Source organism: Octopus sinensis, linkage group LG7, assembly GCF_006345805.1.
Source record: "Octopus sinensis linkage group LG7, ASM634580v1, whole genome shotgun sequence".
NCBI lineage: Eukaryota > Metazoa > Mollusca > Cephalopoda > Octopoda > Octopodidae > Octopus > Octopus sinensis.
This window is the reverse complement of record NC_043003.1, coordinates 103,840,561-103,866,372: the sequence shown is the minus strand read 5'-3', so window position 1 is coordinate 103,866,372 and position 25,812 is coordinate 103,840,561. Positions and strand designations below refer to the sequence as shown.

At 38.7% G+C, this 25,812-nt stretch overlaps 2 protein-coding genes across 5 annotated transcripts in view; both read right to left on the bottom strand.

Moving 5' to 3' along the window:
* Positions 1 to 1,368: 1,368 nt before the first annotated feature.
* LOC115214016 (protein lin-7 homolog C) overlaps positions 1,369 to 25,812 on the bottom strand; it is a 38,162-nt gene continuing 13,718 nt past the window's right edge. For 2 of the 4 annotated variants that reach the window (XM_036505037.1, XM_029783034.2), the window contains exons 2-7: positions 24,351 to 24,525; positions 11,232 to 11,273; positions 7,985 to 8,133; positions 7,098 to 7,307; positions 2,152 to 2,206; positions 1,369 to 1,887 (exon numbers count right to left, since the gene is read on the bottom strand). In XM_036505037.1, the coding sequence (XP_036360930.1) occupies positions 1,787 to 1,887; positions 2,152 to 2,206; positions 7,098 to 7,307; positions 7,985 to 8,133; positions 11,232 to 11,235 (519 nt within the window). In that variant the 5' untranslated portion in view covers positions 11,236 to 11,273; positions 24,351 to 24,525 and the 3' untranslated portion in view covers positions 1,369 to 1,786. The remainder of the gene's footprint in view (positions 1,888 to 2,151; positions 2,207 to 7,097; positions 7,308 to 7,984; positions 8,134 to 11,231; positions 11,274 to 24,350; positions 24,526 to 25,812) is intronic. The other 2 variants (XM_029783035.2, XM_029783033.2) reach the window with 2 other exon arrangements.
* Positions 23,256 to 24,344, bottom strand: LOC118760842 (torsin-1A-like). Its single transcript, XM_036505036.1, has one exon. The coding sequence runs from the start codon at positions 24,215 to 24,217 to the stop codon at positions 23,420 to 23,422; it is 798 nt and encodes a 265-aa protein (XP_036360929.1). The 5' UTR covers positions 24,218 to 24,344; the 3' UTR covers positions 23,256 to 23,419.

Sequence of the window (25,812 nt, the reverse complement as noted above, 5' to 3'; positions counted from 1 at the left end):
TCAAATCCATATAAATATGCAGAACCTGTAAACTAGGAGACAGACAGACAGATCTGAAGCAGACCTGGAGAGCATGTCATTGATCAGGTCATGTATGGTGAAGAAAGGATTTCACCAAAAACCTAGCTGATTGATTGGTCGGCCAAATGATTAATCAAACAACTGATTAGTTAATGATTAAACGGTTAACCAATTGGCAAATATAAAAATAAAGAAGTGAAGTAGAACTGGTGAGTGTGTTCATTATTGGCATAATGGCCCTCTTGAGAAACAATGACAATGATGATAATCTGGGAAAAATATCACCTTTATATTATGTAAACAGAAACACTTCCTTAATGCCATCCATTTTATTTAAATAATGGTACACAACCATCAAGAAGATTTGAAATTGTAACCTCTGGTTTTGAATTTTAGAATATAGTTTCTTTGCTCTGTTAAGAATGATAACTATGTTCATACACTTTTGATGGATGTAACTGCCAGATCAAGTAACACTGCTTTTTAAATCCTATTCTACTTTACCATTGAATAGCTTAGTTCTCAGCCTGTGTACGGTTATCTATATTGGTACGAAGTCAATATATTTGATGATGTTCATGGGATATCTCAGCTTGTTTATGGAATGGCTGCCAGCTGTTGTAATTTCTTGTTTGGTACATTACAGACTGAGATAGTTGCTGCTTGATTGAAATGACAGATTTGTTTCGTTTAAGACCTGTTTAGAATAACATCTTCAAGAGTTTGCAACATTAAGAAACAAAAGACCATTTCTCATAAGTTTTATAATAAATTTTAATGTATTCAACATGTACCACATATATGCATACAGAATCATACACATGCATGTATGCATGTATATATAGACACACGTCAGTGAGTTCTGTTGTAAATATGTATGCATATGTGTGTGTGTGTATACATATATCTGCACATATACATACATGTGTGTGTATATATATATATATATATATAAAATACAAAATGGGACAAGAATGCAAAACATTCAGAAGACGATACAAAAAATACGGTCGGGTCATTCAAAGACTTCAATCTTCAGTCAAGAACCGGATCATCCTCGCAATTTCGGCTGATTAATCTTGAGATTGCTCCAATCTGGCCAGCCCCAAGGAAAAACTAAGCTAAGCACATTAGATTCCTTGGAAATCTTGGCTGGCCAGATTGGAGCAATCTCAAGATTAATCAGCTGAAATTGCAAGGATGATCCGGTTCTTGACTGAAGATTGACGGCTTCGAATGACCCGTCCATGTTTTTTGTATCGTCTTCTAAATGTTTTACATTCTTGTCCCATTTTGTATTTTATATATATATATATATATATAGCGGCGTACGTATCCTTTATTCTCTTATATATATATATATATATATATATATACACACACACACAAACACACACACAAACACATGCATACATTTATATGTGAGTCTTCTTCCTTGTTGAAAAGTTGCCTCAATAAAAGAGGACGACAGAAATCAATTTTTACATCTTGTGAAGAAGACAAGAATACATTTCTAGAATAAAAAGGAAAAGAAAGGGAAAACCTTGATGATAAAATTTTCTTGAAATATGTGTCTCATATGAAGTGGGTTAACTCGGCAGTTTACAAAGATATACAGATTATTGAAAAGACCAACTAACTACATCCGAAAAGTTAACAAGAGAAATGGAGGAGGGTGGGAGGCGTTTGAAGATGATCCCATGGAAATTAATCACATGGGTGGAATGGTTGGAAATATAAATCCCTCCTGAACTTGATGAAGAATCTAAGGTGAAGCTCTTCGTCTAGCAGAACGGGTTTTATCAAATCTGGCTTCCATTTCTTCGAGAATTTTAGGTGTATACCGCACAACCAATCGAACTGTACCTGAAACGGATGAAAAAATATATAAAATATTGGAAACAATTCACCAAATCCACTCCCAAGGGTTTGGTCAGCCCAGGATTAGAATCGAAGACTGTTGCCCAAGGTACTACACAATAGGGTTGAACCTAAAACCATGTAGTTAAGAAGTTTTAACCACATAACCACGTATGACTTGGATAAAACATCATAGCTCTAGCAAATGGAAATATTTAAATGACAAAAGAAAACCTTGCAGCCTGGGAGTTTGTGAAAGAAGACACCTACCCACAGCGTTCTTGAGCAGTTCCACAGCTTTCTCATGGTGTTCTCCTTCCACACTCTGTAAAATATGAGGAGAAAGTAAGTTTATTTGGTTTGCAAGATTCTTGATGTAAACTTGTGTGCTGGAACAAATCTTGTCTCTTGGGAAAGTCTTTATACCAATAATAACAACACACATGCACTGGTTCAATTTCATCTCTTTACTGTTAGTAAATTGGTTAGTTACCTAACCAACTAGCTAATCAATTGTTTGTCAAAGTCTTTTCATTGACATTTGCAACCTCATCAATGGTATGCCCCAGGACTTTGACAAACAACTGATTGTTTAACTAATAGGTTAAACAAACAAGTGATGACTAACCAATTGACAAGCAATAAAGAAGTGAAATTGGGTCAGTATGTGTTTAATATTATTGGCATGATGACCCTCCCAAGAAACAATAAGATATGTTCATTTACTTATAAAATTGTTTGACATCAGTTCAGCAACAAATATATACTGTGTTTCACCAAGCCAGGCTGCATGTATAAACCTGATAATGTCCTCTCTCAGTTCAAAACACATTCATCATCAAAACATTTTGTCACCATGTTTTCAGACAGAGATAGAATAAATATCGGTGTTTAGTATGTCAATCTTCATACAGCAAAACTATGATTAAACCTGTTCCAAAAATGACCCTTCTTCTTTTTTTCTTTTTTAAATACTACTACTTTATCCTGTTCTTTCCCAACCCCACTGTTTTAAAACAGTGGAAAGTGAACCAGACGGATATTGAACTTCCAGTAGACATGATGACTGGATCTTTTCCGTTTGAATGGCAGTTTTTTCTAGGGGTGTCATATGAAATTGTCACCCATAATTATGACCCTAGTATCGATCTATTGCATTTCAATCTGTTTTAGAGTTAGGGTTAGTTAGGGTTAGGGGGAAGGATATCTTTTTTCTTCACAAATGTAAATAAACCCAATCTGTTTCTTAAACGAGGGACATATTCATACAGCACAGAATGTTTTTCACCTCAACAGACGTCATTGATTGGTTGAAATTGCAGAAATTGAAGAAAAAAACAACAAATATCTAACAAACTATAGAATTTTCTCAATAAAGCCAAGAGAAAAAGATGTTTTATAAATGTAAAAGCACCCACTACACTCGCGGAGTGGTTGCCGTTAGGAAGGGCATCCAGCTGTAGAAACTGCCAGATCACACTGGAGCCTGGTGCAGCCCCTGGCTTCCCAGACCCCAGTCGAACCGTCCAACCCGTGCTAGCGCGGAAAACGGACGTTAAACGATGATGATGATGATGATGATTCTACCAGTACACGAAGTTTAAAATTTTTTAGTTACCTAGAAATTATGTTAAAAACTGCCATTCAAACCGAAAAGATCCTGATGACTACCTAGAGGCTTCTGTTTTTTAGGGATTGGAGTATTTTATGCATTCATCCTCATCACTTAATGTACACTTTTCCATGCTTGCATGGGTTATATGAAATTTTCTAAGGCAGTTTTCTACAGCTGGATGCCCTTCCTCATGCGTTTCCAAGTAAAGTAATATTCCCCCTTGGTCAGAATGGATATATTTTCACAGAAGACTGGAAATGAATGACTCTGTCTTTAGGACAGTGACTTGCCTACAACTATCACATGAGGTTAAGGCAAGAAAACACAAACAGATTCACATGCATACATATACACGTATATACATAGTAGCTGTCAACTCGTAAACAAGGACAACCATTGCTCACAAATTATCTTATCTTAAATATTAAAGACAATGGCTGTCACAATGTTGAAATTTAAAGTTAACAACAGCTTGTACAACACTACTAAGATTCTCACCAACAAAGCTAAATAGTTCAGAAACAAGCCAGATCTCTGGATTCACAATGACTTTGTTGTTATGCTGGAATTTCTGGCTCACCGGTCCCCAGTCAAACCGTCCAACCCATGCCAGCATGGAAAGCGGACATTAAATGACAGCGATGATGATGATTATAATGATATATATATATATATACTTCTACATATGTGCATGTGCGTGCCCACACACACATCACTTAGGAGAGAGATGTCTAAACAAAGACTTGGGGTTTCTCACTCCAAGATGTTGGATGGCTACTGACAATGTTGAGTTCTTCCATCCTTTGACAGGTTTTGTTTTTCATCCTGCAGAGTGTCCAACAAAACTCATCCTCCATAACCAGCAGGCTTGATAGGGTTGTCAAGCAGTTGCTGACGCCCAACCATGCAACAGGTTGTACTGGGTTACATGCTACAAATAGCACTAAGAGTGGCCTGCCATGTGTGTGTGGGCATAAAGATGCACATATGTAGAGGTATGTATGTATATATATATATATGTGTGTGTGTGTGTGTGTGTGTGTGGCAGCGCACTGGCCCAGTGGTTAGGGCAGCGAACCCGCGGTTGTAGGATTGCAGTTTTCATTCCCAGACCAGGCGTTGTGAGTGTTTATTGAGCAAAAACACCTAAAGCTCCACGAGGCTCTGGGAGGGGGGGGGGTGATCCCTGCTGTACTCTTTCGCCACAACTTTCTCTCACTGTTTCTTCTGTTGGCCTGTTCGCTTAGCCAGCGGGGTGGCGTCAGCGGGGTGGCGTCAGCGGGGTGGTGTCAGCGGGGTGGCGTCATTTGGAGGCTGAAACAATGTGAAGCGCACTGTGATCAGCAATGTGCACCAACATGTGATAGCCTGGTCGGTCACAGTGATCAATGTGATATATATATATATATATATATAAGTATCATCATCATCACCATCACTGTCATTTAATGTCTGCTTTCCATGCTGGTATGGGTTGGACGGTTTGACTGGGGACTGGTGAGTCAGATGGCTGCATCAGGCCTCAATCTGATCTGGCAGAGTTTCTACAGCTGGATGCCCTTCCTAACACCAACCACTCCGAGAGTGTAGTGGGTGCTTTTGCGTGCCACCAGCATGAGGGCCAGTCAGGCAGTACTGGCAACAGCCACACTCAAATGGTGTTTTTACGTGTCACCTGCACAGCAGCCAGTCCAGCGGCACTGGCAACGCCCTCACTTGAATGTTATTTTTCACAACCCATGCTAGCATGGAAAGTGGACGTTTAACGATGATGATGATGGTAGTAAATTTGTTTGGGCATTTTCCATTCTGAGTTCAACACCTACTGAAGTTAATATTGTTTTTCACTTTTCTGGGGTCAGTAAAATAAAACAGGAGTTCAAAGCATTAGATTGACAGAGAATGGGACAAAACATTTTGTTTCATTCATTTTAGCTCTTTACTTTATGAGTGCCCAGATAGACGTGGCAAGCTCGTCTGTCTCTAGCAAACAAGCTGGTGTTCCATAAAAAATACTCAGAGGAAATCAATTGTAACCACCTCTGTGTTTCCCCTCATGAAGATTCCATGATAAAAACATAGCATTATATATATAGGCACAGCTGTGATGTTAAGAAGTCTGCTTCTCAACTAAGTGGTTTAGGGTTCAATACCACTGTTGAACTTTGCACAATTGTCTTCTACAAGAGTCCTGATCCAACTAAAGCCTACTGAGTGTATTCAGTAGACAGAAACCAAATGTGTATGTGTCTATATGTATGTGTGTGTGTGTGTGTTTGTGTGAGTGAATTTCTATTTTCCTTGTTTACATATAAGCATTCAAAAATCAAAATCAAATTCAATGTCTGGTGTCCGTGCTAGCGGGGTGCAAAGAGCACCATACAAGTGTGATCAGTGACAGAGCGGCTAACCAGCTTCCATGCCAGTGGCACTTAAAAGGCACCATTCGAGCGTGATTGTTACCAGCGTTGCACAACTGGCACTCGAGCCCCATGCTAGTAGGGTATTAAAAGCACCATCCGAGCATGATCAATGCCAGAGCAGCCAACTGGCCTCTGTGCCGGTGGCACGTAAAAGACACCATTCAAGCGTGATCGTTACGAGCATTGCCTTACTGGCACCTGTGCCAGTGGCATGTGTAAAAGATTCAAGCGAGGTCATTGCCAGTACTGCCTGACTGGCCCCGTGCTGGTGGCACATAAAAGCACCCACTACACTCTCGGAGTGGTTGGCATTAGGAAGGGCATCCAGCTGTAGAAACTCTGCCAGATCAAGATTGAAACCTGGTGCAGCCATCTGGTTCACCAGCCCTCAGTCATACGTCCAACCCATGCTAGCATGGAAAGTGGACGTTAAACGATGATGATGATGATGATGATTAATTGAAAACAATGGGTTTGTAAATCATGTCCTAGTTTCATGATATATCTTGACATGTTGCGCAATCTTTGTAAACAAAAGGATTGTTCATACAATGCTCATCTAGTTCTCCATGCAAACAAGTCCAGGCTGGGAAATTATTCCCTCACTTGGAAACAAGTGGAAGTTGGTGACAGGAAGGTGAACACCCGGCCACCCACACACATGACATACCATTAAAGAAAAGTCAATGTTTTTCCTGAAGACATGAGGATAGCTTTGGACACATTCTTCTATAACAGCACAGTGACTGTCCTATCTTGACTCCCGCCAGATATTAGACATAGACACAGAGAAAATGAGTGGGGGACATTTACAGCCTGGAACAATTTGCATAATTAAATAAGAAAAGGTGTTATGAGGCATAACTGTGAGCTGTTAGTGCCATGAATTTGGACAGCAAAGATGAATAAGAGTATATTTAATACCATAGAAGAAAAGTTACTGATTTAATGAAATTATCTTCACTTTGAGTATAGTTTTTTTAAAGTGTGCCAGTTCCATAGAATTCTAGATTCTTAAGATTATTTCCTCTTCTGGTGCAGAATCAATTGCTGCTTAAATCAGTGGTAATCTCTCAAATCAGTGGTAATCTCTATAAAATAAATATTCTTTAACTATCACCAAATCTATACTTTTACTAAATCACCTCTGAGTCTAAACATTTATAAGTAGGACTTACCTCTCCATTGACAGATATCAGTTGGTCGCCACGTTTAAGGCCACCCTCTCTTGCGGCCACGCCATCAGGAATAATTCGGGAAATGTATATAGGAGAGTTCTGCTCCTTTCCTCCCATCACGTTGAAACCAAGACCATCTTCAGTTTTAGGCAGTTCTACAACACGAGGGTGGGCATGTCCCTCACTGGCAGCAAAGGCAGCTACAGTTGCCTGCAATTGACCAAAAATAATAAAATAGGAGGAAACTAGTTCAGTACATTCTGACATGTCTACATATAAACTCACAAAACTATCCAGATATAGCATGTCACCTCCATAGAACTATACACATGTACGTACACACACACACACTCTTAGAACCTCTCGAGTATAGACATTTCCACTATATAGCAGTCACCTTTATACACACACAAAGCCTCACAATAAACTACATACATGCAGGTGTGGCCGAGTGCTTAAAAAGTTTGCTTCCAACCAAATGGCTTTGGGTTCCATCCTACATTGTGGCACCTTGGGCAAGTGTCTTCTACAATAGCCCTGAGCCAAGCCAAGTCATATGAATAGATCTGATCAATGGAAATTAAAATCCTAAAATGTGTGTGTGTGTGTGTATATTTATGAATAAGTGCATGCCTGAGTGTGTGTGTGTTACTATCTCTCTCTGTCCTTCATTTTCAATCTCCCATGAAAATATGTCAGGTCTTGGGGAAATATTACTTGGGGATAATGATGAGGAAGACCTCCAGCCATAGAAAATCTAGCTGAATAAATTCTGTCTGACCCATGTCCACTGAGAAGTGAATGTTAAAACAATGACGATGGCACACATGCACACACAGCCACCCACCTACCTAAAGAAACAACTGAAATAAAACTTTTACACCAACCTTTGCTGTAGCATTGGCACGGGCTTCACGAGTGCCAGCGATATCAACTGTTTCGTACACATGTTCGTACACTTCTCGCACAGTCTGTAGGAAGTCACTTTGTAATACCTTCTGTAGGGCAGACATATTAGGTGTAGCAATTTCACCCTCTGAAAAATAACAAACATAGGCTAAGTGTTCATACACGCATACACACATTTAAGTTCAGTCCCACTGTGTGGTACCTTGGGTAAGTGTCTTCTACTATTGCCCTTGTGTTAACCAAAGCCTTGTGAGTGGATTTGGTAGACGGAAACTGAAAGAAGTCTGTCATATAATATATGTATATATACACACACACACACAAGTGTGTGTCTGTGTATTTGTTCCCCCTTACTGCTTGACAAACAGTGTTTGGTTTGTTTACATCCCTTGTAACTTAGCAGTTCAATGAAAAGAGACTAACAGAATAAATACCAGACTAAAGCAATAAGTACTCGGATCATTTTGTTCGACCAAACCCTCCAGTGTGGCGTCCCAGCATTCCCAATGTCTAAAGATGGAACCAAATAAAAGAAAGATATTTCATAGGGTACATGCAGAACAGTGGGAATCCAAACAACACCATATCCATTTATTCTTAAAAGGGACTCACAAGCTATACAATTTATGAAAAGTTATTTTTTATTGTAGGATCAACTGTTTATTCAGCTAATTCCCCTTTTTAATACTTAATATTCAACTATGAAATGAGAGTAAAACTGAGATAATGTTGGTCAAGGTAAAAAAATTCAGAAAGGTTCAAAGAGATATTTTACACACTTAAATGATTGATAAAGATAGAAAATTTTTTTTCATAAATAAATGTCCTTTTTTGTAAATTGGAAGAACTAAAATTTTCTTTTAAATGAGTTTAATTTTTAAATTTTTGTTCACTCAATGTTAAAGATTATCTCCACATTTAACAACACTGAAACAAATTTGTGTTTTGTCTTTGAAGTCCTGTTTCCTATTTGTTTCTTTCAAAGAAAATGACTACTGTTCCCATCAGACTTCGCTTTTGTGACCTGGACATCAATGTTTTGAAACTGACCCATTTTCCATTACATCTCACACAGATTCAGCACCAAGTTGCTGAAGCAGAATTTTCTAAAACTTTCTAAAAGTTTCAAGAATTTCTAGAACATTCTGGCAACATAGATAGCAGTATATATACACAATCATAGGCTCAACAGTTCAGTTTACTTCTAGCTGTCCAAATGGAGACAAGTTTGAGGAAAGCAAAGTTTGAAGGAAATATTAGCCGTTTTTCATACTTTCTAGGGGCAAGCAAATAGGAAATAACAGCTGCTACCCAAGGACAAAAATAGCATTACACAGTGTAATTGTTTCTAATTAAGGCACAAGGTCAGCAATTTTTGAGAGGATGGGTTTAGTTGATTACATCAATTATTTTATTTTGTCAACACAAGAGAGAAGAGAGACAAAGTTGACTTCAGCAGGATTTCAATTCAGAACATAAAGAGCTGGAACAAATACCACAAAATATTTTGTCTGATGCTCTAGGGATTCTACCAATTCATTGCTCAACATTCAAATGAATAACAGTTACAGCCTACCACCAAAACAATGGTTTAGTCAAGATTAAACTCACGACTTTGGCTTAAACCCATCAAGTAACATTTAATAAGATGTCAATGAAAACTCTCTGATAATAAATGTAATAGTAAGTGTTCACTGTAACAGAACCCAACTTCTGTGCTTTTAAACTCTGCATTACTAGACTTCAGTTGAAACACACTACCTTTGTTTCAGGTAATGACCCGAAACAAAGGTAGTGTATTATTTAAAATAATCTTCCACCTTCTACTAGTTTCAGTCATACTAGGGAACAATCTTGAAGGGTTACATCAAACAAATTGACCCAAGTACTTGTTTTTTATATTTTAAATCTGGTACTTATTTCAATGGTCTATTTTGCTGAACTGCTAAGTTATAGGGACAAAAAGCAAACCAACATTGATTGTCAAGCAAGGAGGCGGGGAGATATACACACATGTACATACATACATTTGTAAATCATATATATGATGACTTCTGCACAGTTTCTGTCTACCAAATTCATTCACAAGGCATTAATTCACTTGGGACTATAGCAGGAGACACTTGTCCATGATGCAGTGTAGTGGGAATGAACCCAAAGCCATGTGGTTGTAACTGTCATTATTAAGCTAATGTTTGGAACATCATAATCATCATCATCGCTTAAAACGTCCACTTTCCATGCTAGCATGGGTTGGACGTATGACTGAGGGCTGGCGTACCTGATGGCTGCACCAGGCTTCAATCTTGATCTGGCAGAGTTTCTACAGCTGGATGCCCTTCCTAACGCCAACCACTCTGAGAGTGTAGTGGGTGCTTTTACGTGCCAGTGAGGCGGCAATGGCAACAACCTTGCTCAAATCTTTTACACATGCCACCGGCACAGGTGCCAGTAAGGTGATGCTGGTAACGATCACGCTTGAATGGTGTCTTTTACGTACAACTGGCACGGAGGCCAGTTGGCTGCTGTGGCAACGATCACGCTTGGATGGTGCTCTTAATACTAGCACGGGGCTCAAGTGCCAGTAGTGCAATGCTGGTAACAATCACGCTCGAATGGTGCCTTTTAAGTGCCACTGGCACACAAGCCGGTTAGCCGCTCTGTCAATGATCACACTCGTATGGTGCTCTTTGCACCCCACTAGCACTGATGTCAGTCATCGAATTTAATTTTTATTTTTGATTTATGAAATTGTGATGCAAAGTTTAAATTTAGAGCACTTTAGCACTTTTGTTACCACATTTCTGTTAAAATACACTGCTTGTGTTTCAAATCTATTTTCAAAATAATGAATTTAATAAAATAACTTTGGCATTATTAAGCTGTTGTTTGAAATATAAATACGAAATTTTGATGGAAAGTTTGGATTAAATCCTTCGGCATTCAGACAACTCCGTCAAATGTAATGCTTATTTATTTACATTGTTTTGAATTAATCCTGCATTATTTCTTAGCTTCAAGATTTCCGTGATGTGATTTGTTATTTTTAGAATGACATTGTAGAATAGGTGGAGAGGTCTGATCGGGTTGTCTGGAACATAAAATGGGTAGAATATTTGGGGGCCAGACATGGTTGGTTTAAATGCTAAAGAGTTAAATAACTTAAATTTGAATAACAGAACCAGGGTTTAATTTGGTCCAAATACAAAAGAAACAAGAACTCACTCATTTGAAGAATTTCCAATAATTCAATTGCCCGGTTAACATCTGAAATAGAAAACAAACAAAACTATTAAATCATCATCATCGTTTAACGTCCGCTTTCCATGCTGGCATGGGTTGGACGTATGACTGAGGGCTGGCGAACTAGATGGCTGCACCAGTCTTCAATCTTGATTTGGCAGAGTTTCTACAGCAGGATGCCCTTCCTAATGCCAACCACTCTGAGAGTGTAGTGGGTGCTTTTACGTGTCACCGGCACAGGAGCCAGTCAGGCGGTACTAGCAACGACCTCGCTTGAATCTTTTACACATGTCACCGGCACAGGTGCCAGTAAGGCGACGTTGGTAATGATCATGCTTGAATGGTGCCCTTTTACGTGCCACTGGCATGGAAGCCAGTTGGCTGCTCTGGCAACGACCATGCTTGGACGGTGCTCTTAATACCCTACTAGAACGATGCAAACTATTAAGAAAGTAGAGTTAAATATGTTGGTTAAGGTGAAAGTATTTCTTGAAGTGGGGTACAAACTTACAAGCCACTGGTAAGTAGGTAGAAAGGGAGACCAGAAGAGAAATGATTGTTTTGGATATAGGCAAAGGCCCAAAACATGGAGACAAGGATAATTCAATTAACTTGAAACCAGTGCTTGACTGATATTTGATTTTATTGACTCTAGAAGAATGAAACGGTGTCTTCAGCTGAAATAATGATGATCATAATAATAATTGTTCCACATTTTGGCACAAGTACAGCAATTTTGGTAGAAGAGGGTTAGTCATTCAATTGGTATTCCTTTATTTACCACAAAAGGATGAAGGGCAAAGTTGAATGTAGAATCTGAACATAGAATGAAAAGAATGGAAAAAATGCTGCTAAGCATTTTGTCAAATGCACTAAGAATTCTGTCACCTCACTACTTTTATCTTATTGCCTTTGCCCATTTATTCCTGGGAGGGTTGTGGGAGCAGAGTCCTCAAGTACACCTTCCATCAGCTCCTGTCAGAAGCAACCAGCTCCAATTGATCTAGCTGGATCCATGATCCCCAAGCTCATGGATGTCATCCAACAATCTTGCTTGTGGTCTACTTCAGGATCTCCTGGCAGTCAGTTTTGCCCATAAAAACCTATTCAGTGATTCTTTCCAGGACAATTTTACCATATGTCTGTAGTATTGGTGTTGTGATCTCTCAATTCAGAAGCGGCAGCTCTGCTTGGAGTGCTTCCCTGGTCTCTGGGCTATGAACTCTATCAAGTAATATTACTCCAAAGACATTTTGGAAAGACCCCATCTCAGCTGCTTGCATTTGCAACTGTACTGGGTGGGGTGACTATTTTGTTGCCTAAGTTACACAAAAATGAAAATAACACTGACATCCCATTTTAGAGATGTATTTACCAAAATTACATAAAAATATCTTGAAGTACTAAAGAGTAAATTTATTCAATAAAATCACCATTGGCTTCAACCACGGCCTCCAGATGACTTCAGAATCTCCTACAACTCTTCTGGATGGTCTCCTTGTTTAAGTTGGTGAATGCTGCCATAATCCTTGCCTTCAGTTCATCTTTGGTGTTACAAGGAGTTTTGTTGGTCTCTCGCTCAACTGCACCCCACACATAATAATCAAGGGGATTAGAGTCTGGGGAGTTAGGTGGCTAGATGTTAAGGGTGATGTGGTTGCAGAAATTGTGTGACAGCCATGACTGGGTTCTCCTGCTTGTGTAGTATGGTGCAGAGACCTGTTGCCAGATACAGGGTCTTCCAGCAGCCACCCTCGTGACTCAGGGCAGCACTACCTCCTCCAGGCACTTGATGTAGGCCTCCATGTTGAGTCTGAGGCCATGTGGGAAGATGAATGGAGGCATAACATCACCATCACTACACTCCAAACACCATGATGTTGACTGGATGTTTGATTTTTATTATTCTCGGTACATGTTTTGGGGACATGGCAAGCCAAAAGTTGTTCTGAGTGTTCACCATCTGTTCATATTAGAGCTTCCAGTACAGCATGACGTTTCCAAATTTCTGGCAGAGTGAATTGCATCATGGTACTGTTTTTTTTACAGACGGTGCCCAACTGACCCTACTATAGTTGACAAAATGAAAAACAAACAATGCACATGCACGAAATTAAAAATATACCACTGCACCCTGTATTCATGATTCCTGACCACAGGCAAGGGTAGGCACAAACACCAAACTGAAGGTAATAGGTTTGATTTTTATACCTACCTCCTTTCTCCTGATAACTGAACACTAAAGCCAGTGCAATACTGCAGCAGCTTATGTCTTCCATTACTCATGAAAATGACTGAGATATTTGAACTCCTCCATCTATTTCAGTGGAATTCCACTCACATGTAGAGTGCATTGAACAGGCCTCCTTGAGAAGACGAGTGTCTCAGTCTTTGCAGTACTAATTTTTAGTCCTACAAAGCAGCATTTGGTAGCAAACCTATCAAATGCATGTCAGAGATCACCTTCCAATGAGTTGAGTAGTACAATGTTGTCTGCAAATTCTAACTGACTGATCTTACAACTGCTTGTCTTGAAACCATTTCCAAGCTGGGTGCACATGTCAATCCTGTCCATAAAGATTATGAACAGGAGAGGTGACAGTATGCATCCTTGGTGGACTCCGACACCCACATTGAATAGTTTCGACTTAGTACCATTTATCTGAACACAAATGCTAGGGAAGCATAGGCGGGACACACAAAGTTTATGTATCTCAAGACCCCAAAGAGAGCAAATCTTGACAGTTGATAACTGGAATGTCAAAACCTTTACAGGTAAGAGGTAGGGAACGGTTGCAGGAGGTCAGATGTTACCAGCTACATATAGTTGGGGGTTTCCTCAGCAAAGTTCTGTGGTCCTGGTATTGAAGATTTGGATGGAGGATGGAAACACCACTATTCAGGTATGGTGCCAGGAATGACTGCACGGGTTGGAGTGAGAATACTCACGAGTCCCTGACTGTCACTAAATGTGTTATGGACTACATCCTATCGAGAAGAGGGATTTGCTTCTGGAAGCTTAGGCTGACAGATAGGCCTCTGTGGGTACAAGTTTATGCAGCAAACAGAAAGACCGAATGCAGGTTCTTCTTTGATAAAGTCACTGCAGTTTTAGATGCAGTTCAGATAGAGCCATATAACCTAATGGGAGACTTGAATGCACATATTAATACCAACGATCTGACATGGAAAGGAGTAACTGGAAGGAATGGTGATCCTTACATCATCATTGCTTAACGTCTGCTTTCCATGCTAGCATGGGTTGGACGGTTCGACTGGGGTCTGGGAACCAGGAGGCTGTACCAGGCTCCAGTCTGATCCGACAGTGTTTCTACAGCTGGATGCCCTTCCTAACGCCAACCACTCCATGAGTGTAGTGGGTGCTTTTTACGTGCCAGGGGAGGCTGGCAATGTCCACGATCGGTTGGTGCTTTTTACATGCACTGGCATGGAAGCCAGTCAAGGTGGCGCTGGCATCGACCACGTACCTAAATACAAAAATAGAGGCCTTATCAAATTTGTTCTAGTAACAGGCTCTCTATATGAACATCTTCTTCCAGCACAAAGACACCCATAAATATGCATGGTATTTACAGACTAGTAAATGATTTTGTTATCATCTTTGATCTCTCTGGTTCTGTGCTGGATGTTCATGTTAAGAGAGAAGCTGAGCTGCCAACTGACCACCATCTAGTTGTCTGCAACCTGAGATGGCCCAAAACCAAGAAGACCCACAAAACTGGCAGGCCTAGATTGACCAACAGGATAAAGTGGGAAGCACTGGTTGATAAAGAAGTCAGGACCAGGTATGCCGATACAATTGCATCCAAATTCAGAGAACTCTTTGAAGAAACTAAGGATGTTGAAAGGTAGTGGAGACCGTTCAGTTTGGCAGTTTATGCTTCAACCGTTAAATACTGCAGGGAAAAGCAAATCAGTATGGTGCTGGGTGGCAGGAGGACCCCTTGTTCGCTCAAGAGGTTGAAGATGCCATCTGAGCAAAGAAGGCTTACAAAGCTTGGTTTGGAAATAAGTTCTCCTCTTTGCGCTTGCAGTACAAGACATGAAAATTGCAGCACAGATGGTAAAGGGATCCAAGGTGAAGACATGGGAGGACTTTGGGCTGGAATTTCATTTTAAATCAGCAAATAACATATTCTGGCAGACTATCCACCAATTTTGTAATAAGAAGTCCCCTTCCATGACTGCTGGGCTCCTCATGCAGCCTTGTAAGGTGGAGAGAAAACTTTACTGATCTAAACCTGGTCACAACATCTGACTTACATGAAGCACATCTTGTAGTAATGACAAATTTCTCAGAGACTGAGGTCACAAAAGCAATTAAAGAGTTCAAATGTAGCAAGGCCCCTTGAGAGGATGGAGTCCAGCCTAAGATTTTAAAGGCCTTACATAGAGAAAGTAGTCACTGGCTGACTTGGGTGTGCCAGGCGGCCAGAATCTCTGGAAAAGCATCTAAGCAGTGGCAATCAGGAATGGTAATTCAAATTTTCAAAAAGGGAAACAAGAGGAATATCTCTAATTATAGGGGAATCTTCTAGTTAAGCCTCGTCAGTAAAGGGAATCTTCTAGTTAAGCCTCGTCTATGCTAAGGATATTCTTGAATCCAATCTAGCTGACCAAACAGTTTGGTTTTTGCCCCAGAAGCAGCACAGCCAACCACACTGCAGCAAGTTTTCAAGAAGTTGTGAGAGTATAGCCAAGAGGTGCCTGCTTGTTTTGTAGGCCTTAAAAAAGCAAACAACTACATTCCATAGGACTTGTGGAAGGTTCTGCAGGAGTATGGATGGGATTGATGGAGAGCTTCTTGTTGTCTTGAAGTCTCTATATGAATGCCACTACCTTAATAATTGTAGTTTCTTACAGAAGCATCCAGCCAAAAATTTGGAGAGAAGGGAACAGATGATGACATGAACCACATTATGGAACATTAATCCTAGTACTTAACTGGCATTTTATTAACTTTGGAAGGATGAAAAGTAAAGCAGATCTCAGTGGCATTTAATCTCAGAAAGTATCTTAATACCATAAGGTATTTCAATCTATGTTCTTCTGATTATTCTACTTCACTGCTCCTTTTCAGAGAGAAAAGATAATAGTTTCTTATACTAGAACAAAAGAGGATGAATATGGTAAATCTCCATTGGCCAGTCAAATATTATTCCAAAGACATGCCTGCACTTAATGAAATTCTAAGGCCGAATCTGTACTACACAGCATGTGGGAAACATGCCAGTACCTTTTTGAATTACAGGTACAATCCAATCAACAGGTTTCTATATAGTTTCCATCTACATGACTCACAAAGTATAGAATTATTGTTCCAAATTAGACTGATTAAAAGAGGTAATCAATGAAAAATGTCCAGAATTGGCCAATTGGAAAGGTGTCATCTTCCTTCAGGACAATTCTAAATCTCCTGTATCTGTGCAAACCCAGCAAAAATTGGTACAGCTTGCATGGAATGTCCTACCACATCCACTGAACTCACCTGACCTTGCACCTTTACTTTGATCCCTAAAGAATTCTCTTAATGGGAAGAACTTCAATTCTTTGGAAGACTAAAGACACTTAGATCAGTTCATGACCCAGAAAGGTGCCAAGTTCTGGGAGGATGGGATCATGAAGCTGCCTCAAAGATGGCAAAAGGTAGTGGAACAAAATGGGACATACACATCCCATGGCCGAAGTGTTTTGGTCAAGAACACAATGCACCACCAGGTCCAGGAATTGAAATCATGACCTGCATCAAATGCCAAAGAGGAAAACTAAAAGTAGTCGATAGCTCCCATTACCTAGGTGACTAAGTCAGTAGTAAGGGTGGATGCTTATTCTAGCAGCTATGCTGTTGGAGCATCCACCCTCACTACTGACTTAGCCACCTAGGTAATGGGAGCTATCGACTACTTTTAGTTTTCCTCTTTGGCATTTGATGCAGTCTATTTTCTGTACATTTTTAGTGTTAATTGTACCTGTGCACCTTCCACACACAAAAGTTAGAAGAATGAAAGGATGCATTTAGATAATCAGTCCTAGACCTCCTTAAAAAAATGGAACTATTATGGGTGATTTAGCTTTGATAATAAATCTGTATAATCATCATCATCATCGTTTAATGTCCACTTTCCATGCTAGCATGGGTTGGACGATTTGACTGAGGTCTGGCGAACCAGACTCCAATCTGATCTGGCATGTTTCTACAGCTGGATGCCCTTCCTAACGCCAACCACTCCGTTAGAGAGTGTAGTGGGTGCTTTTATGTGCCACCGGCACGAGGGCCAGTCAGGCAGTAATGTTGTAATAAATGATCTTTGATTTTACCTATTTTGCTTTGACAGTGAAAGTAACTGATGAAATGTGTGTGCACATGAATTTCCTAGTTATAGTTGAAAAAATAGTATATTAAAGTAAAGAGAAAATATGAAGAAAATGAGAATAAAATGGGTTTAAAATAGTGTTAAGGCAAGGGTTACAAATTACAGGCTGTGCATGGAGTAAGGGCAATTTTATGAATGATCAAAACTTCAGCATTGGAAAGGTAAAGTGTGGTACATAACACAAAATAGATGAAACCATATCTCATAAGCATACATGCATATGCATTCATTTTCTTTTTTTACTTGCTGGAGTCTGATGGAAGTAATGATGTTCATGGCCATTGCAGAAACCCCTTAGACCAATGAGATTGATGCCATTAAATTTTCTTGAACCTTTGTTAACTCAACATCTACAAGAAAGCTATGAGCAAGGAGTGAATTCTAGAGGGCTGAGGACTGGGTATAATGATTAGAACAGTTTGATGATATTCATCACCATCATTTAATGTCCACTTTCCCAGCTGACATGGGTTAGATGGTTTGACAGGGACTGTGTAGCAATGACACCATTTTTTGGAGGAGAGAGCAATGCTCTATCATGGACCTTGAGTACATAAAAATACTGACAAGTGTTTGGAGCTAAAGTATCTTCTGGTCCTGAAGAAAACAGCCAGTCAGTGGGTTACAATCCTAGATATGTTAAAGATAAGCTTTCACGGAGAGACCTAGTGATAGACCCAACAACTGGAGTGAGTTTGAGGACTCGAGCTGAGTGTGACTCATGATTAAGAGAACTGTAATGTGATGTTTGCTTGAAGAGTAGCATTTGTGTTTTTCTGCTGTTTTAAGAGATAAGATTAGCATATCCCTCATTGGACAATGCTTTTAAGGTCACTCCTCATGGAGTTAGCTTATGTTCTAATATTAGTGGTGGTTTTTGTGTTTATGTGCATACACCTGTATATAGATGTGAATAAGGGTGCTTCTAAACATGATGTGGGTGTGTGTACACAGACGAACATGAAGAAAAGGGAGAAACATAGACTGAAGTGGGGTCACAGCTTGAAGAGGGGAATAAAAAAACCCAGCAATATCTGCAGCATTGCTCACCTAAAAGAATTACCAGGGTTCACTCATTAAAGTAAGTAGGTCAGTCATGTGTATTTATAAGCTTTAAAAGAACTTATGATCAATGTCTGTCGATTTCACACTATATTCCCACTTGTCTCGGGTTTTCAATATTTCTTGTATAAAAGTACATTTGAACAACTGATCCTTCCACAATTTTTTTCCAATACAGCACAACTATCTCCTGCATCATCCATCAGCTGAAGTCTTTAACTCTTTCCTTACTGGATTTATTTTGAGATGTTCTGTTTCTCTCAATTACTTTAAATATAACAAAGAATGTAGTAAAATAACTTCGTTATCATTCATCTAGTGTTAGGAACAGTAATTGTGACTAAGGTTTGATTGAAGATTTTAATTAAAAACTTATGAAAACAAGACATTTGTACTACAGAGCCAGAGCCGGTTTCAGCTGGGTTGGTAACGAAAGGGTTAATACCCAATCACCCTCTTAACTTACCTGTTGTCTGCCTTTCATGCAGGTTAACATGGTACCTCTAATGGATTATAACCCAACCCATTTCCCTCCGGCTTTTGCCAATCTTTCACATTTAACTCTTTCGTTACCATATTACTAATGAAATACACAAATTTTGTTTAATTTGATTTTGAAAATAACGAAGAATCTAGTAAGAACTTTGCCATTAATGAGATGGTGTTTGGAAAATAAGCTAACATGAACTTTTGATGGAAGGCTTTTAGGTGGATTGGTATTAAAAGGGTAATAGCCATATTTTACTATCACACAACAGTAGAAGTATCTCTTTATCATACCTTCACAAGCTAGTTCCTTTTTTATTTGTCAGTAGCTACAGACACCTAACAATTCAATCTGCTGCTGTTTAGTAATACATTGAAAGGTAGACATTCGTTCAAGTAGACAAATGAAAACAATATATATTTAAATGGTAACAGCATACAATAATATGTAATTTAACATAATAAAATAACAACACAACAGTAACATGACCATATAAAACAACTATAAAAATACATGCATGTATGCCAGCATAGAATGCAGATGTTAGATGATGATATGGGACCTTAGACACAATGCTGAATTATATCTGAAGACTTCTAGCAACATCCTCTATTTGTACTCCTTTGCTACAGAAGAAAGTGTGACGGAATTAGTGCTGGTATTTTGGCTTGATGAACAACCTGTAAAGTGAATATTATTATAGTGGGCATGGTTTGTGCAGAAACTTGTATTGGTCTCATCATCATCATCGTTTAGCGTCCGCCTTCCATGCTAGCATGGGTTGGACGGTGCAACTGGGGTCTGGGAAGCCAGAAGGCTGCACCAGGCCCAGTCTAATCTGGCAATGTTTCTACGGCTGGATGCCCTTCCTAACGCCAACCATTCCATGAGTGTAGTGGGTGCTTTTTACGTGCCAGGCGAGGCTGGCAACAGCCACGATCGGATGGTGCTTTTTACGTGCCACCGGCACAGAAGCCAGTCAGGGTGGCACTGGCATGGTCTAATGTAACAAATGCCACAAACCTGATAGATATCAGGATGTAGAATTTGTATGAAATGTACTATCTGCTAGATGAAGAGAGAAAGAACTGAAGGTCTGTCAGGAACCTTCTTCTAGAAATTATATATATAGCTTTATACGCAATTCTGAATGATATATCTTTAGAAGTATACTTTTACCACTATGGGTAATATCAGGAAATATAGCATAAATATAATAAATGAAATTTAATTGATATCAAATTTCTTAGGCAATTATACAAAATAATTAAATGAATACTAATTTTCAAAAGAAAAATATTTGTTACCTGAAAACAAAATGAAATAAAATAAATTTTTCATTTGTATATTTAAAATAAATATATATTTTTCTATATTTTGTCAACATAATCACAATCTACTCCAGCAAAAACTTATCTCTGTAAAATTTGAACACCTCACATAAATACTCTGTTCTTAATTTCCTCTTCAGTTTCTCTGATTCTTACTGAGTATGTGTAGAGTATCCCTTTACTTATGGCTTTTCACTCATCCTCCACCACGTACATTAATTCTCTTTTACTCTCTATACAAAGTAGAGTGAGACTGAAGAAATAAACCAACCAGCCAACATACTGGCTATTATACAGAGAAATATATTTATATACACATACAGAACATTACAGCTTTTCATTGTTTTAAGAGGCCTTTAATAAGAGCTGAAGAAAAAAATTAAATTAAAAGTGTATGTTTACCCAGTAAAGTGAGGACAGACAGACTGGTGGGTAACAATAAGTAATTAAATGATAATCACTAGAATTCAGAGATACGCAATTTGATAAAAACATTAGAAATAAGAAAGAAAAAATGTGGAAATTTCTGGTTGTGAAAAGAAGGTAAAGGTATGTTTCTAACCTGATGTCTTAAATATATCAGGCTGGAGACATTAACCTCATTCTGTGACTCTTTCCAGATTACAATGGTCAAATATGAGTGAGATTAATTTTTGGTTTTGACATGAGATATATTTATGCACCATCAAAAGTTTCCTCACCATAATCATTTAATGTCCATCTTCCATGTTGACATGGATAATTTGACAGGAACCAACAAACCAGGGGACTGTGCAGAGTTCCAATGTCTGCTTTAGCAGGGTCTCTATGGCTGGATAACTTTGCTTAAAAACCAATCCTTTTCATATGACACTGGCAGTAGTGATGCCACTAAGTAACTCACAAGACAAAGAAGACCCCTCAACAAAGTAGGGGTCCAGTAGAGAGGAGGTAGATTACCACTAGAAATTGAGACACTAAAGTGTGATAGAGGTCTTGCTATAGAGAAGATATATAGCTATCTCACAATATATAAGGGTGGTAGGAGTAGCTAGAAAGATGATAATGATGTGGTTATCTAAATCAGAAGCCCAAGATTCACAATTATGTGTGCTGTGCAGTTTGAGACAATATCAACAGAAATCTCCCTCATAAAATGTATAATCAAGTTATGAATCACAAGTTAACTTATAACCTAATCAATACACCAAACAGGATTAGTCACAAGCGTGTTAGTCCACAATGACATAAAACATTGCTAGGTATAGTCATGTTGCCCTTGGTGTGATCAAACACACTCAGCTGTAATTTACTATTATTATTATTATTTATATTATTAGGGCGGCAAGCTGGCAGAATTGATAGCACGCTGGGTAAAATGCTTAGCAGCATTTCCTCTGTCCTTACGTCCTGAGTTCAAATTTTGCTGAGGTTGACTTCGCCTTTCATTCTTTTGGGGTCAATGAATTAAGTACCATTTATAGACTGAGGCTGATGTAATTGACTTAATCCCTCCACCAAAATTTTAGGCCTTGCACCTATAGGAAAAAGGATTACAATTATTATTATTATTAGGGCAGAATCGTTAGCATGCCAAACAAAATGCTTAGTGACATTTTGTTCGTCTTTACGTTCTGAATTTAAATTCCGCCAAGGTCAACTTTGCCTTTTATCCTTTCGAGGTTGATAAACTAAGAACCAGTAAAATACTGGGGTCGATATGATCGACTAATATCCTCCACCATAATTTCAGGTCTTATGCCTTTAGAAAAGATTGGAAATTGTTTAAACATTCTTGCAGAAGATAAATGTATCCTTAAAAAATAATTATATATATACATACACACACACGAGGTGTAGTCAAAAAGTATCCGACCTTGATTTTTTTTGCACAAAATAATAATGTGCGGGCAAAATCTGCATGGGTATTAGATGGCCACGTCCTACCAGAGCATATGCAAAAATGTTTGTGTCTGTAGGTTATGACATTTGCCCACAGTGACACATTGAGTACAGACGTGAAGCGTGTGCTGTGTGACTTTTCTTTTTAAGTCAAGATGACCGAGCACATTGGGTATCAAATTTTGCCAAAAATGCAAGCCCAGACTATCGAGAAGATTCAGAAGGTCTTTGGAGATGATGCTATGGGAAAAACACAAATAAAGGAGTGGTGCAACTGGTTCAAAGACGGCTAAACCTCAGTGGACAGTGAGCCACGTTGTGGCAGACCATCAACTAGCTGAAACGATGAAATGATTGCAAAGGTTCAAGGAATAGTCTATGAAGACCATCTATGAAAACAAGCTGACCTGTGGGCAGCAAAGAACTGGCAACTTCACCATGACAACACACCCACTCATTCTGCCCACATCATCTAAGTGTTCCTCCTCAAGCAAAACACACCACTTGTTCGTCGGGCCTCCTACTCCATGTGACTTTTGGTTAATCCCAAAACTCAAAAAATCTCTCAGAGAAAGAAGATTTGAGTCAACAGAGAACATTACGCAAAATTTGATGGCACAGCTCTACAGCATCCCAAAAAGTAATTTCCAGAAATGTTTCCAGCAGTGGCAGGAATGCTAGCAGAAGTGTGTAGACTCCCAAGGCAAATACTTCGAAGGAAACTAAATCAAAATGGTGAGTTCTTTTAATATTACTTGTTTTTTCACCAAAGGTCAGATACTTTTTGACTAAACCTTGTGTATATACAGGTGAACAAAAGTCAAAGAAGATGCAAAACACAACACCTTTTAAAAAAAAGTACTTTAATACAAATAACAAAGGTGAAATCGATTTTCCAATGAAGTGAATTCAGTTGAGAGATGCTTACTTTGGAACACAAGCCGAGGATAACAGTAAAATAATCTTCTATGTCTTCAGTGGTAAAAATAGAGACTAGAGCAATAGCCATCAAGGTCAGAGATCGTCATTAATGAGAGCAAAAGCCACTTTTTCAAAAACACGTTTACAGCCAGTCTCTGAAAAACTGTTTACAAAATGTAATTCGATTAATACTTTGTTGATAAATTCTTCATTGTAGATCTTGTGAGGATTACGTCGTTTCATTTCATCATTGATGCATTGTTTTACATGTGTGCGCTGTAAGGGTAGAAATGGAATATAGGCAGTCACAAGATGACTTTTAATTAGATCACTACCATAAAAACCACCCTTTTGAGTGAGTGAAGCATGTGCAATACTGAATTCTAAGTCTCGCAATTTGATATCATGTCGATCAATACCTTTCTTATATTGGCTTATAGTGAAGTTTCTTATGTTCTCTGAAGCAAGGTTAGATATAAATATAAATACAGCTTTACGGAAGTCGATGCCATCCACTTCAGCATGGAAATCTAAGTAGACTTGGAGAATGTCAATAACCTTTGGTGGCATTAAATGAAACTCATCAAAAATAAAAACAGCCCTTGGACAGAGATAAACAGCATTTTTAATTTCATGCTTTAACTTTTCAATGTAAATGTGAGACATGGACTCATGTGGGAAATGAACTGCAGCATGATAAACATGCACAAAATCACTTTTTATTCCATAACGGAACACATTTTTAATTATGATTTCACTTGCATAATTTTTACCTGTCCCAGTCTCTCCATGAAATGACAGTACTAAAGCTTTCCTGGGTGTCTGCTGTGAAAAGTGGGAAATTATATGATTAGCAATTGTCCCCCATGCTAAATGTTGACCATGAAGCATACTTTTCAGATCGTCTCTTAACTGTTGTGAATCCAAAATAATGTCCTGGTCACAGCAGTCTATTATATAACACAATGGGTTGATGCATACACCCTGTTGCAATAAGAAGTGGAAAATTAAGAAAGAAACAAACCACATTGCTGATTATCTGGTCAAGAGATTTTATGATGAAGGGAGAAACTGAAAATCTCCCAAACTTAAAGTCAAAACAATTAGGACTACTTCCTCAAGACGGTCCAAAATGGTATGGTTTTCAAATGATCACAGCAACTGCTTGGCTAGTTCAAAGGAGATATACACCAATTACTCTGAAGTGGAAATAAACAAGCACAAATAATAGTCAGAAATTGGGAGTACAACAAAATTAGAAACTCCATTCTTACAAAAATTAAATCTATTTAACAAAGCCTTACTCCCTTCTCCCACTTGACATGATTTCACTATGGAACACCAGAGAATCCTTACTACAAGAAGATTCTACAAACTAAGCTTTGAAGTTTTACAACAAACAGAAGAGGTAGACTGTGGGTGACTAGTGAGAAAGTATTTAAATTTGTTTTAAGACCTGTTCCTCAAGGTGGAGCATGGCAATATTTTGGTGGAATGTGGGACTTCAGAATGGGGTCCAAGTAAAAATTAATAAATCTTACAATAAACTTTTGATTAAAACTTCCTGTTCACTTTTCTATGCAAGTAGCCATGTACTTCTTCAAAAGAAAGAATCCTGTTTTGTTTTGATTTTTTCTCTTCATATTTTAAGCTCTCATGGATAAGGCCACATCCCTCTCAACTGTAGCCCTACCCAGACAAAGGGGAGCTTAGTCTTGCAAGCTACATGATAGCTGCACTAGTGACGGTACCATAATAAAAGTACCCAGTATGTTGTAAAATGGTTGGCATTAGAAAGGCTGTCCAGTCCTTCAATCCACTGTCAAAACATCCAATGCATGCCAGAATAGATAAAGGATGTTAAAAGATCATTATCATCATCATCACCATTTAACATGTTTTCCATGCTGGCATAGGTTGGATAGTTCAACAGCAGCTGGCAATACAGAGGACTATAGTAAGTACCACTGTCTGGCATGGTTTCTATGGCTTGATGCCCTTCCTAATACTAACCACTTTACAGAGGGTACAGGGTGCTTTTTACAAGATACTGGCACTAATGAAGTCATCTAGTAACATACAAGACTCATCAACTGAGTGTGATATAGCATTGAAGGAGGCAGCTTTATGCAAGATAATGAGAGGTTAAAGTATGATAGAGGGCAAGGAATAGGTGTTTTGCTGTAGAGGAGATACATAGGTACTCAAGATTGAAATAAAAGAAGGTGTTGAAGAGGTATCAGGGTGTACTCCCTAGTCTTAGGAGGGTGACTAAAAGAAATGTAGTACAAGAGATTGGACAGGATAAGTGGGTAGGTAAGTTTGCAAATGTGCAAAAGGAGATGGATAGAGGTGAATGCAGTGAATGATACAGAAATATAATTTTAGAGAAACTTGCTTTTAGCTTCAGCAGAAATAAAAATAAAAGATGATGATATATACTTGGTTCATGGTAGGTGCACTTTGTTTTTTTGTAAAATTAAAGT